The 13,774-nt window shown below is 53.8% G+C and overlaps 5 protein-coding genes across 5 annotated transcripts; 3 read left to right on the top strand and 2 right to left on the bottom strand.

The window, feature by feature from the left end:
- Positions 1-316: 316 nt before the first annotated feature.
- Positions 317-2,698, top strand: ISF_05457 (flavodoxin and radical SAM domain protein; the record flags this gene model as incomplete). Its single annotated transcript, XM_018849062.1, has 2 exons — positions 317-368; positions 423-2,698. 2 exons carry the CDS (start codon positions 317-319, stop codon positions 2,696-2,698), a joined length of 2,328 nt encoding a protein of 775 aa, XP_018703633.1.
- Positions 2,699-3,168: 470 nt separating this feature from the next.
- Positions 3,169-3,965, bottom strand: ISF_05458 (Protein import receptor MAS20-related protein; the record flags this gene model as incomplete). Its single annotated transcript, XM_018849063.1, has 4 exons — positions 3,169-3,294; positions 3,344-3,444; positions 3,545-3,802; positions 3,905-3,965. 4 exons carry the CDS (start codon positions 3,963-3,965, stop codon positions 3,169-3,171), a joined length of 546 nt encoding a protein of 181 aa, XP_018703634.1.
- Positions 3,966-4,568: 603 nt separating this feature from the next.
- Positions 4,569-6,704, top strand: ISF_05459 (exocyst complex component EXO84; the record flags this gene model as incomplete). The annotated part of the gene is made up of 3 exons (XM_018849064.1): positions 4,569-4,766; positions 4,825-6,296; positions 6,353-6,704. The coding sequence occupies 3 exons, from the start codon at positions 4,569-4,571 to the stop codon at positions 6,702-6,704; spliced, it is 2,022 nt and encodes a 673-aa protein (XP_018703635.1).
- A 952-nt stretch (positions 6,705-7,656) lies between these two features.
- On the top strand, positions 7,657-9,044 carry ISF_05460 (serine/threonine-protein phosphatase PP2A catalytic subunit; the record flags this gene model as incomplete). Its single annotated transcript, XM_018849065.1, has 6 exons — positions 7,657-7,812; positions 7,993-8,034; positions 8,098-8,203; positions 8,267-8,873; positions 8,924-8,973; positions 9,022-9,044. 6 exons carry the CDS (start codon positions 7,657-7,659, stop codon positions 9,042-9,044), a joined length of 984 nt encoding a protein of 327 aa, XP_018703636.1.
- Positions 9,045-10,162: 1,118 nt separating this feature from the next.
- On the bottom strand, positions 10,163-11,298 carry ISF_05461 (hypothetical protein; the record flags this gene model as incomplete). Its single annotated transcript, XM_018849066.1, has 2 exons — positions 10,163-11,212; positions 11,275-11,298. The coding sequence occupies 2 exons, from the start codon at positions 11,296-11,298 to the stop codon at positions 10,163-10,165; spliced, it is 1,074 nt and encodes a 357-aa protein (XP_018703637.1).
- Positions 11,299-13,774: the final 2,476 nt, after the last annotated feature.

Here is a 13,774-nt window from a genome sequence, read left to right on the forward strand (position 1 = left end):
ACTCCCACCCAGGTGCATGCAGCAGTGGTAGGCGAATAGGGTAATCATGCAGCGCAGTATCCCAAAAAAAAAAAGACTGACTATGATAGGAAACATGAGAAAACATGACTATCCACGATAGAAACGCCAAAGCCAATAAGTGAATTTTATCAGTGAATAGTATATTGAGGCATCCCATGACAAGTTAACTCTGCCTCTGGCATCTTGACATCCCACCTATCAAGTGGCTGCTAATTCGCCCCGCCAAAATTATTCCATGGCGGGGAGTAGTCAAAACTTCCAATTTAACAACTGCACCCGAACAACTGAATTCGCCATGGATCATCTGGGTGGTGGATACGAGCAGTCTGCTCTTTTCAATGCAAATGGTGAGAGTGAAATACAAGTCATTTTGTCAAACCAGTTTTCTCTAACAGATCCAGGGCTGCTTGATGTCTGGCACACAAATCGAACTCCCATCATTCTTCTCGCGCTCGGCGGGCTTCTGCTGTTTCGCCTCTACATCCACGTATACGAAGAAAAACCCGACTTAAAGACGATTCCAAAACTCTACGAAAAGGCGCCCACACAAAAGTTGGAAAATGTGCCCCAGCGACAGGTACAAGAGAAGACCGCTGTCAAGCCCGCAGGCCCGCGTAGGATCAAAGGCGGCGTTGTGAAAAAGCCTGAGACGAGCGAAGAACCAATCGATCCTACAAAACCCGTCAAAATCCTCGTATTCTTCTCATCAATCACCACAAAGACGGAAAAGATTGGCCGGGACTACATTGCGCAGCTTGAAAAGTCTGTCCAACAGCTCGCTGCCGAAACCAAGCACCCAGTTCTTGCGCCCGAGCTTCTCGACCTGACCGAGATCGACTTTGACGACTACTTCATTGCGCCACCTAAGAGCGACGATGGAGCACAATTTCTCTACCTCTTCCTGATACCCAGCTATAATATCGATTCCATCAATGACACATTCCTCGAGCATCTCCAAGAGACGCACCACGATTTTCGAATCGATACAGCGCCGCTCTCGCCGCTGCTGGGATACTCGGTGTTTGGATTTGGTGATCGCGAAGGATGGCCGGACGAGAGTGAAGGCTACTGCTTCCAGGCCAAGGAGCTGGACAAGTGGATGGCGAAGCTTACCGGGCGCAAGCGAGCATACCCCGTTGGCATGGGCGATATGAAAAGTGACCATGCTAAGCGCTTTACTGAATGGGCGAGCGGTGTTGAGGAAGTATTTGCCCAAGTCATCCGCACCGGGCACCTTGGACAAGGTGTACCAGGCAGTGGCGCCGCTGTGGAGAGCGACGACGAAGCGGAAGAGGAAGACTATGACGACGGCGAGGTGGTATTCGACAACGAGAAGCCCTCAAAGCGTGAAAATGGCAACAAGTCCGGTAGTCTTGACGATGTGGAAGACCTAGGACGCATGATTAGGTCGCAAGGTGGTGATGCCAATCCGAAAGCTCCCATAGCTGTTGATTTTACCACCTACAACAACTCCAAGGGTACTGCGCAAAACAAGGCCAAGGAGATGGTTGCCAAGAACTCTCCCACGTATGCCGCCCTCACAAAGCAAGGTTACGCTATTGTTGGATCGCATTCCGGCGTCAAAATTTGCAGATGGACCAAGTCCGCTCTGCGTGGACGAGGCAGTTGCTACAAGTACTCGCTGTACGGCATCAACTCCCACCAGTGCATGGAGACGACCCCATCACTCTCGTGCTCCAACAAGTGCGTGTTCTGCTGGCGTCATGGCACCAACCCCGTTGGCACCACTTGGCGCTGGGTCGTTGATCCGCCAGAGATGATTTTTGACGGCGTCAAGGAAAATCACTACAAGAAGATTAAGATGATGCGCGGTGTACCGGGCGTTCGTGCGGATCGTTTTGCCGAAGCTCTCAAGATCCGCCACTGTGCGCTCTCCCTTGTTGGCGAGCCCATCTTCTACCCCTACATCAACGAATTCCTTGGCATGCTGCACAAAGAGCGCATCTCCTCGTTTCTGGTGTGCAACGCGCAGCACCCGGACCAGCTGGCCGATCTCAAGGCCGTGACGCAGCTCTACGTCTCCATCGACGCCTCCAACAAGGACTCGCTGCGCAAGATTGACCGCCCCCTCCACCGTGACTTTTGGGAGCGCTTCAACCGCTGCCTGGACATTCTGCGCGAGAAGCGCTTTCGCCACCGCACCGTCTTCCGCCTGACCCTCGTCAAGGGCTTCAACGTCGAGGACGAAGCCGAGGGCTACGCCCGGCTCATCGAGCAGGGCCTGCCCTGCTTCGTCGAGATCAAGGGCGTCACGTACTGCGGGACGTCCACGTCCTCCAACGCCGGCCTCAGCATGTCCAACGTCCCCTTTTACTGGGAGGTCTGCGACTTTGTGCGCGCGCTCGACAAGCGCCTCCAGGAGAAGGGCCTCGCGTACGGCATCGCCGCCGAGCACGCGCACAGCTGTTGCGTCCTGCTGGCGAGCGAGCGCTTCCACGTCGACGGCCGGTGGCACACGCACATTGACTACGACCGCTTCTTCGAGCTGCTGGAGGAGCGCGGGCCCGACGGCGACTGGACGCCGGAGGACTACATGGGTCCGCCGACGCCGGAGTGGGCGCTCTGGGGCAATGGAGGGTTCGACCCGCGTGATGAGCGCGTGGATCGCAAGGGGAGGAAGAAGGAAGCCATCGTCATTCGGGAGGCCCCCGAATAGACAAAATGTAATTGAGAATTATGAATGAAAAAAAGAAATGAGAATCACCTGCAGTACAAAGTACGAGTTGATACTAAAATTGTGTGACCTCTCCAATACACCTGACAATCACTGAATACTAGCCGTGGATCATGATTTTATTTATTTGGAGACTGCTACCATAGCTGCCTTTCCCAAAGCCCCCGTAGCGGTATCTCTGACCGTACACTGTTTACACAAAGCTCTATCTGAAGCCTAAAAGAAGGACAATATGGTACACTGAGGCCAGGACCGTGGTCGTCTGGCCTTGAATTTCCGAATTTTTGAATTTGTTCATTGGCGGAGCGCAAGAATCGAGACGGACCCATCGAAAGGGTGCAGCTTGAGTTCCTCCGGCCGCCGGTCAGCCCAGCTGTCATACATGCCGAAGACGATAGTGGGATTGTTACACACTCCGTTGGGGAGTAGTTGAGATTAACATTAGTAGGCATTTAATCGAGGCCGACATTGGGGATATCGCCCAGGTTGATGCCGCCGGGGGCGGCACCAGCGGGCACTGCGCGGATGTCGAGGCTGGAGTCGTATGCGATCATCTCGGCGAGAATGTCCAATATGGGCTGGGGACTGTCAGCGGGCACCGACCGATCTATTGATAATGCCACATACCTTGGGAACAGTGCTATCGTAAATTTTGATCAGGTCACCGGGGTTGGGGTAGACCTTGAGGCCGCGGTAGAAGGCAAGAGCCGAGTCGATCGCCTTGGATGCTGCAACGGGTTTGTTAGTCCTGCATCGGAGTGTGTGGCAACGCTGTCGGGGTCTCCGGAAAGCTGTCAGGTACTGAGAAGGGGGTTAACAGGGACTTACGGTCGGCGCTCATGACCTCAGCGGCCATAATCTGCTCGCTAAAGTAGGCCTCGCGCTCCTCGACGCCCTGCGGGAAGCCCTCCTCCTTGGCCTCGTCGACGCGGGCCTTGACGGTGGCGCGCAGGTTCTGCGAGGACGCCTCGGCCTCCTCCTTCTCGGCCTTGGCCTTGGCGCGGGCCTGCAGGCGCTCATTACGTCTCAGATCCCGGCGGAACTCGGCCTGGCTGCGGCGGCGGTAGTCGAAGTAGATGGCGTAGGCTAAGAAGGCAGGGTTAATGAGCGGCTGTGTCATCTTTAAAGCGGACAATTGCGTCTACTGCCAATTGCAAAAAAAAAAAAAAAAAAAAAGGGAAAACATACCGACGACGGCGGTAGCCGCAGTGGCGACAGACGCCGTCATGATGGTCGAGCTTTGCACCATGGTTTTCGCTGTGTGGGAGAGGGGAGGGAGGTATGGGAGTAGTTGGGGAGAAAAGAGCGCAGTCTCGGGGGGGGGAAGAAGAATGCAAAGCTGTAGAAGACGAGGCAGCAATCCGACGATGCAAGGTTTCCAAAAAGGGAGGGCAACAGTGTCGCGGCTTGATGGACTGTTGGTAGACGAAAGGGGAGATACGGGGAGAGAAGTGAGGTTGAAGCTGGTTGCGATGCGCTCACCAGCAAGGCCAATTTTTTTTTTGCCTTGCAATTGGCAGCTGGAGCCAAGTCGGCGCAGCGCGTGGAGCTCGTTGCAGTGGGCTCCATTGGCTGCTCAGGGGAGCTTTGGCTTTGCGTACCGCGGCGGTGGAATTTGATGCGGACCGGGAGAAACTCGGGTTAAACCACCCCGCTGGCAGCAGAATTGGGTCCATATACAGAGGATGCAGCCCCGTAAAGGTCACTGGAGCGTTTACTGTACCTGAAGCAGCATCACCACCAGCCTCGTCGCAGCTTGGTCTGACGACAAACAGCCCCCTTTGTGCTCTGCGAGGCCTCTTCTCTTCTTCTTATATTTGCCGCCTTCTTGGACAGTGCCTCGCATTGCATTATGTCAGAAGAACGCAGCAAGATCTCGCTGCGAAGCGGCAAGCGCAAGGCGAAACCCACCATCAGCGCGCCGCGACAAATCTCCAGTCCTATCCTGCAAGATGGCTCCGGCGTGGCCGCCATCCCGGGCCCTCCTGGTGCGGCTGGTGAGCCGCCAATGCGGCCTCGGTTAAGACCGCCGCCCATGGCTGGCGGGAAGGTAATTTGAGAGCAGTTGTGATGGGCCGGCCGTTGTAATGGACTAACATGGGTGGTAGACATCGGACCTCGTCAAACAGCGATACTCGACACGATTCAACAATACCCCCTTGGACTTGGATGGCCCAATCCCTTCAGTGCCGGCACTGCCGTCAATGGACAAATACGAACAAAAAGATCGACGCCCACCTCCCTCCCGAGGCGGCGCTGCTCCGGTTATAGATATCAAGGCGCTGCGAGACCCCGCCCTCGTGCCAGACCAATATGTGGCAGCCACGCTGGGCGATGCCACGGATGGCCAGATCCGAGAATTTGAGGACTCCCTCAAGAAGCTCAAAATCCGTGCCGCATCCGACCTCCAACAGAATCTATTACAGAACCGCACGCAATTCATCAAGATTAGTAAAGAGGCGGAGAAGCTCAAGGGCGAGATGCGGACGTTACGGAACCTCATGTCAGAACTCAAGACGAACACCACGGCGTTGCGCTCCGCCACGGCTAAAAACGACGAACCCGCCAGCATCCCAGGCCAGGGGTCGACGCTGAGCAAGCGAGACAAGCGCAGCTCCGTGGCCGACAGAAGCGCGCTCTGGAATTCGCAGATGCAGGCCTTGTATAAGAATGTTGAAGGCTCTCAAAAATTCCTGCCCAACTCGTCCGGCCGCCACGTCGTGCAGAACGCCGGGCCATGGGTTGAGCTCGACAATGCCACATACAAGTCCCGCAGGGCGATGCAGATCTTCCTGCTCAACGATCACCTGCTCATCGCGTCGCGGAAGAAGCGCAAGATGGACGCGCCCAACGCGGATACGCGTGGGCCCATGACGAAGCTCGTTGCCGACCGGTGCTGGCCGCTGCTCGACATTGAGGTCATTGACATGCCGGGCGCCGGGGACTCGTCGTCTGGCGGCCGCAATAAGCTTGCCGACGCCATCATGGTGCGAGGCGGCGGGCAGGAGTCATTTATCTACCGCACAGAAAAGGCCGACGACGACACCAAGAAGGCACTGCTGCTCAACGTGCGCAAGGCGGTGGAGGAGCTCCGCAAGGGTCTCGAGTATGAGATGGAGGCCAACAATAAGGCCAAGGAGACGATCAACTACTTTGCCTCGCGAGACCCCGGCCTGCTGCAGAAGACGGAGCTTCTCGAGACTCTGTCAGACATTAAGGATATGCTAATCGAGGTCGACGGCAAGCAGCAGAACCTGCGCTGGGTGGAGAGCCAGATGGACGAGCTAGACATCAACATTGCGCTGCAGAGCTTCGAGCCTGCTGTGGCGCTGGTTGAGCAGCTCAAGAGCCTATCAAGGGGGCTGAAGAGCAACGCGGTTGCGCAGGACTTTATCAGCTTCAAGGTGGAGGAGCGGTGCAACCGGCTGGGGGATATTGTCATTCGTGAGCTCGAGGCCACGCACAATGAAAGGATGAAGTCGAAGCAGAATGTGTCGTGGCTGACGAGGCTGGGATATCATGATAGAGCGAGGGAAGCATACTTAAATGCGCGAAGTGACACGATCCATAAGCGTTCGAGGTACGTCGAGCAACGGCTTGTTGGACAGTGGATGAGGGCTAACGTTTGGTCTACAGGCAATGCATCTTCCAGGGAGACTTGCATCTATACATCTGGCAGTTGTCATATGTCTACTTCACCATCATTCACAACACAGTCTTGTGCTTCCAAGCGTGCTTTCCGCCGCCGATGATGAGCGCGTGCGTCAAGTGGGCGAAGCAAGAAGTCGAGGCGTTCAATGCCATCCTGGCGAGGCAGCTCAGTAGCACGGAGCGCCGCGGCCCGGTATGGAAGGAGTGCATGGACAGAGCAAAGGAGCACGCCAAGAAGCTGTCTGCCGTAGGACTTGACTTTCAAGACCTTGTCGGCCGAGATGTGTCCTATGAAGCGTCGGCATCGCCTACTGGGCTAGGGTTAACGTCAAAGTGAAAGGCCACTGGCCGTTGGGGGGAAATATGGAGTTATGTTACGATAATGTTGCAACTACGCATGATGAAACTTGGAGATAGTATGGCGATGAGACTTTGATAGAGGAACAATGAAGAGGTGACACTCGGCCTGCTGGGTTGGGCAGCCAGGGCTAACTTGCATGTAGGGAAGCAATGACGCAGTGCCCAACGTGGAACGATGGGATCTGTTGTGTTGTGTTGTGTTGTGTTGCAGGACAAAGAGCTGGCAGCGGGGTGAGCAAAGACGGAGGCACTATGGACTTTCCCCAAAGAATATATGTAGCAATACATGTTTAAAGAAGTTGACATCGCTCCGTCTCGCTGGTGCTGTGGTAGGGGTTGGGTTATCTTACATGTGTTATCAGTTTCTAGTGGTTCATGGCGGTGGCTACGGGAGGCGTCGGTTGCCAAATGCCCGTGCAGCCCCAGCGTTTGCGGAGTGGAAATTTAAGGGCAGCCGCCTGTACGAAGTAATCTCAGTGCAGCCTGCAGAGCTGCAAATAGCGCCATAGCTCTTTTCGCCCCTCCCTTGCTCCAAGGCCACTTCCCAGTTCCAACCTGCTTCCGCCCGTCCATCGAGGCTCATCCATCATCACAAAAAACACAAAACATCATTTCCCAGCTTGCATCGCCGCGCCGCCAACCACGCCACACCACCACATACACCAACGACCACCGCGCCCGTGACATTTGCGCGTCTCTTGTATTTTATCTGCACTGCAACATTCTCTGCCGTGCATTCGCGACCTTTATCGTCTCTCGCATCTATCGCAACCGCCAGCCTTCCCCCCCCCCTTGGCTACCCCACCGCCAGGAACCCAGGCCAGCACAAGGCGTGACAAGGAGCAACTTGCCCACGCATACCCCTCCAACACCTCATCTCGTCTCGCCTTCTTCCCAGCGCCGCGACGCCGTCAGACTCGATATTCACCATGGATACCAATATGGAGGACGTGGGAAGAGCGCCTGCCGAGGTGTCGTCTGTTCAGCACGAGCCCGCCACGATTCCCACGCTCGACGGCTGGATTGAGAGCTTGATGACCTGCAAGCAGCTCGCCGAGGCCGACGTCCAGAGACTTTGCGACAAGGTAAGAGCAATTTGAATCTTGCGCGACGCAGACGGATTTTTTCTTAACCCTTCGCTCGCGATGCCCAATGCGAGCGTTTGGCGGCTTCGCCAACATTGCGATATTAGCGCGCCCGAATCTGCAGCGTTTTCTCGCGTGACCGCCCAGACGATGAGTGGCTGACCCGTGCTCCCCAAACAGGCCCGCGAAGTACTACAAGAAGAGTCAAATGTGCAGCCGGTCGTAAGTTGATGGCTTTGACGCGAGAGATGGGATCTCGCCGTCGCGAGGCTGACGATTGCCTAGAAATGCCCCGTTACCGTCTGTGGCGACATCCACGGCCAGTTCCACGATCTCATGGAGCTCTTCAAGATTGGTGGCCCCAACCCCGACACAAACTATTTGTTTATGGGTAGGTCGAGCCGGTGCTACAATTTGTCATCTCCGGTGACCATAACTGACCCCAGCTCTTTAGGTGACTATGTCGACCGAGGCTACTACTCGGTCGAGACTGTGACCCTTCTCGTCGCTCTCAAGATCAGATACCCCCAGCGCATCACCATTCTCCGCGGAAACCACGAGTCGCGCCAAATCACCCAAGTCTACGGATTCTACGACGAGTGCCTGCGCAAGTATGGCAACGCCAACGTCTGGAAATACTTTACCGATCTGTTCGACTACCTGCCGTTGACTGCGCTTATTGACAACCAAATTTTTTGCCTCCACGGTGGCCTTTCCCCTAGCATCGACACATTGGATAACATTCGAGCTCTCGACCGTATCCAGGAAGTGCCTCACGAAGGACCAATGTGTGACCTCCTCTGGTCAGACCCAGACGATCGATGCGGATGGGGAATTTCGCCCCGTGGTGCCGGCTACACTTTTGGCCAGGACATTTCAGAAGCCTTCAATCACAACAATGGCTTGACATTGATTGCACGCGCGCACCAACTCGTTATGGAGGGATACAACTGGTCGCAAGATCGCAATGTAGTCACCATCTTCTCCGCCCCCAACTACTGCTACCGCTGTGGTAACCAAGCAGCCATCATGGAGATTGATGAGCATCTGAAATACACATTGTATGTCTAGTTATGTACGGCTGCTAGCGATGGATACTGACCTTTTGCAGCCTGCAATTTGACCCGTGCCCCAGAGCCGGAGAGCCAATGGTTTCGAGAAGTATGTGCTATCCCTTTACCTCGCCATCAGCTTTGCTAACCCATCTAGGAACTCCCGACTATTTCCTCTGATCCTGTGGCGCGGAATTAAACGCAAATCAGCCTTGCACTGGGGTTTGTACCTTGGTAGAAGGAATAGACGTGCTAGAGTTGCCACATAGGCCTCCGTAATGTATGCAATGCGCGGCAGACTGGCAATGAGTTCAGCTCTGCCATTTCGTGTGGGATGGGGATTGTCAAAACTGGAGAGGAGGCGGTTGGCAGCTGCTTGAGCTACCAAAGTGGACGACAACGCGTTGTATAGATTTTGCAAAGCAGGAAAAAAAATGAACAAGTAAAAGAAGACAAAAGAAAAGACTCTCTTACATCATTGGTTTGAAAATAGTGATGCTGACGGTTATGGGATAATGATGCATTTAACGTCACGTATCCTCTAATATGGGGGTCAAAGGTGCTGGTTGGATATCTACAGTGTAACCAATGCTGACTGCAGCTGCTAGCACACCTTTGTTGAATACTACTAATAGCTCTATAATTGCGATATTGGTTGAGAACGAGATCGGACGATGTGGCCACCGTCACATCGACGATGGCAAATACATGCTCGCCAATTGGCATCAACATGGGAAGAGGCCCTGCCACTGCAACATATACTGGGTTCGGAGAGAACATGCGGTCCTCTCCAAATGAAGTCCACGGCAAACACGGTCGGAACAAGGTTGGTCATATCCTAGGGTAACGAGAAGGTAAAAATCCCCCATCTTTCGAGATACTTGCCTAAAGATGGAGAAGATGCCGGGATAGACGAGATACACAAGATAAAGGGGTACATAAGATAGACGAGACACAGAAGATAGACGAAATACAGAAGGTAGACGAGACACTAAGGGTGAAACACGGAGGATTCACAAGTTTGTAGAGTTAAAAACAAAAGAAAATCAATTAACTTATTAATCTGGGGTATTGTCTCTTGAATCAGTCTATCGAGAAAAAGCACAATCTATGGTTCCCAGTAACTCCAATACGCCAATACGCCGGTCTTCCGGCCAATACTCCCATACGCCGATCTTCCGGCAAATCCTCCATCCAATACGCCCAATACACCGGTTTCAAACAATTCTTCCGGCCAATCTTCTGGCAAACTTGCCAATGCGACCCTGTTTCCGCCCATTAAAACCGAGGCTGGCCATCTAGGCAGCCTGTTTGTCACTCTCGCGTTGAAGGTCGGCCTCTCGCTCCATTGCTCTCTGCTGCTGGGCAACGGTCATGGGACGCCCACTCGTAGTTTCGAAACTGGGATCCGTTACGGTATAGTGACCGGGCGCGCTGCTGCCGTTGGGGACGTGGTAGAGACGGTCGAATCGAATCAGGGCGTAGGTGAAGACAACCACGATCTCGATGATGTAGTTGAAGCAGTAGTAGCAGGCCTTGCTGTGGAACCAGGCCGGGTTGGTCGCGGGCCGCTGGTAGAAGGCAACGCCGGCACGGAAGGCGGCGCCGAGGGTGAGCAGGGCCGAGGTGAAGAGTACAAGGCCGAGCTTGAAGCGGAGCGAGGTGGCGACGCCCTGGCGGTTGCCCTGGCCGATGGGCTCGCGCGCAGGCTCCTGACGTTCACAGTGGTAGCAGTAGGTGGGTTTGGAGAACAACGAGATGTCATCCGGGTTCTTGTTGCGGATGAGGCCGGCGGCGAGGCCGATGGGGATGGGGAGGAACGCGAGCACGGCCAGGAAGACGACGCCGGTGAGCTGGACCTCGCGTATGCGCAGCTTGGCTTTGGGGTCGAGAGTGTAGAAACTGTAGACGACGGCAACGATAACCATGATGATGGCGGCCGCGATGGCGAAGTAGAGGAACTTGAACGCGAGGCCGACCTTGCGGCTCCAGCCAAAGGAGGGGTGGTAGGCGCGTAGCAGACGCTGAACGAGGATGAGGTTGACGACGAAGAGCAGGACGACGCCGGCGTTGGTGAGGACGCCGGCCGCGATGGCGATGGACGCGTTGGTGGGCTTGGTGGCCCAGACGATACGCATGACGTTGGCGAGGATGCGGGCCATGCTGAAGCCGAAGAGGACACCCGAGAGGATGAACTTGTGGCCGCTGCGGATGTTGAGTTGGAGGATCGTCATGTTGAGGATGGCAGACGTGAGAAAGAGGGCGATGAAGACGGACGAGATGGGCACGTCGACCGCGACTGTGGGACGACCACCGAGGCCAGCTCCCGAGGGAGGATATGGGGGACCCTGGGAAATGTTAGAGATTGGCATGGGACGCGTTTTCCTGGTGTTGGTGGGAAGGAACGAACGTGTTGCATAAGTTGAGCATTCATTTTGATGATCGAGTATGTGTTGAAGAAGGAAGGAAAAACAAACACGAGAGGACAGACCGGCCGAAGTTATAGCCCCTTAAGGTTGGAGCCCTCAGGCAAAGTCACGGGTTGGTTTATACTATTCCCCATTGTGACTTACATTTACTATCCCCATTCTGACGCAGGCAGGCGAGCGACCAACACGCACGGGTGCTTCCGCGGAGGGTCGGCCTTGAGGGGGCGAGAAAAAGTGGAGACACCGAAGGCAAGGCTGGCAGCTCGCCTTTCCAGTAAGCGCCGTGCGCCGAAGGTATCTTTTATATGAGAATAAGCGTAGCAAGGTACATACGCAGCAGTAGCCCTACCACATCACGGTGTTACCATCTGTACTCCATGGATATTACTCCGTGGATATTCACCAAAGTAATTACAGAGTACGGAGGCCGCTGTTAGAAGTCGTCCGTATTATTTTGATCTTTCTCATCTTTTTTATCCTTTTCATTCTTCTTGCTAGTCTTATTTTCTTTATTCGTTCCATATCGTTATATGACCTCCTTCTTATTTGTCTGCTTCTAGAACCGTACCTACTTGAAGCGATTTTTCTTTCAAAGATGTGCATCTGTAGGTATGTTTTTCGCCTCATCATTTTAGGTTGCGTGGATGCATGGGTAAACTTTTTAGGCGTTCATGCTGTAGCTCCGGCTCCGAGGCAAGTCCGTTGTGCAATCTGCGCGGCGGCACTGTGTCAGCCCTGGCATCTCCGCGAGGACCATTATCAATCGAGCCCATATTAGTTATATAGATACAGTACCCGGGATGCTAAAAGTCAAGGTCTCTTTTGTTTGCACGCTGTGGTAATTCCAAACATTGTGCCTACTACTAACCAGCTATGATGATCGTGAGCACGACGCGACGGCGCTTGGTTGCTTGGTAAACTCGTGAATTTTAACTTTTTTTTTTTTCATTATTCGCTAGTCTATTCGTCATCGATATTCATGCGCGATTCCATCCAGTAGAGCAAAGGCAACGCTATTACCAACCTTATTTGGGGTGTCTTCTCACGCCCCGCGTCGGCGGTCGGTGTCTGGTATGCGCGAGGTGGGCCGCCCTTAAGCCAAACCAAGGACAAGCACATATAGAATGCCCGAGTGCCATGCATTTTGCTCACCTTCGGGACCGAAGACTGGCGCTGGCTGGTTCTGTTGAACTGGATTTCGGCGATGGTGAACGATGCCTGCCAAGTCCGCAATTAAGAAAGACGTGGCGAAGTTGCTGACTTTTAGCTATTTATAGCAGGCATTTATCGTCAAAATTTATCGTAAGGTGTTTTGCAATCCTAATACTTTATCTGAGGCACTGCGGAGCTGCGGACACGAAGAGGGGGTCTTACCACGCAATCGGATGACGAGAGATGAAAGTTCTTGGTGCTGATGCGCTTTTGCTTTTTCCCATGCACACTGCTTTGGGGTAATGGGGTTATTGTTGGCAGGAGGATGGCGATACCCTGTACAACGACGATGCCCTTGATAATAAATTGAGATCTCATGGTGGTAAGGTGATTTGCATCTGCTTATGTATATAGGGGCAACCAATTAACGGTATGAGGCTGTGAATGTCACAGCATCGTGTTGGTCATAACTTTGTCAACCAAAAAGATGACCAACATATCGCGTCTTGCGTGCATTCACACTTCCCAAGCATTGCAGTTTCAAAGTTGGATTTTCGGCTGACAACTGTGCTTGCATAGCCAAAGGTCATCCCAACGTAGCAGACTGGTAGATCTGACGCGCCATTGATTTGAGTTTGTTGTCACATTCTCAAGCGTCGGAAACAATTTCTGTACGATTACAAAATTGCTTTTCGGCATCATCGTACCGTCTTATGTGAGGTATACTTGCTTCTAGCTGGATTGTAAGAGGCTTGCAAGAGCGGCCACCAAGTTGTTGGCTGTATCCGTACTTCGCATTCATTCAGGTAGGTGCTCGTGTCCGCAAACATGTCTTCTTACATATCACGTCCACAGCTACGAGAAATCTGACTGACAGGAACATGACATGCTTGACAGCGCGAAGCGGCGGGGATGGATGGGATGCTTTCGCGGCAGGGGCGCGCACGGAAACGCGATCTGGGCGTTGATGAAACAAAGCTGGTTGCACATTTACGGATGTACCAGTACTAAATAAGTTTTTGCGACGCGAGAACAGGTGGCAGACATACCAAGGCAAGGTGCAAAAGACGGCATGGATCTTGTGCCTGGTACCTGCAGCGGCAGATGCATGTCGCAGAGCTGAATGCAGCTGGGATGACACGAAGCTGGCGCGAGTCTGCAGTTGCATAGTGGCATGGATTTTGAGAGGGAAATGGAAGCGGACCAATCTCCACGTGCGGCCGCAGGAACGACCAATTCAGGAACAGGCTACCCTGGTCCGAGTAAAATTAGATGGACATGGAAGTGGAAAGTGATGAACAACGGCAGCTAGCGAGCCGCGTTGTCCTG

This window comes from Cordyceps fumosorosea (assembly GCF_001636725.1).
Source record: "Cordyceps fumosorosea ARSEF 2679 chromosome Unknown scaffold_13, whole genome shotgun sequence".
Taxonomy (NCBI): domain Eukaryota; kingdom Fungi; phylum Ascomycota; class Sordariomycetes; order Hypocreales; family Cordycipitaceae; genus Cordyceps; species Cordyceps fumosorosea.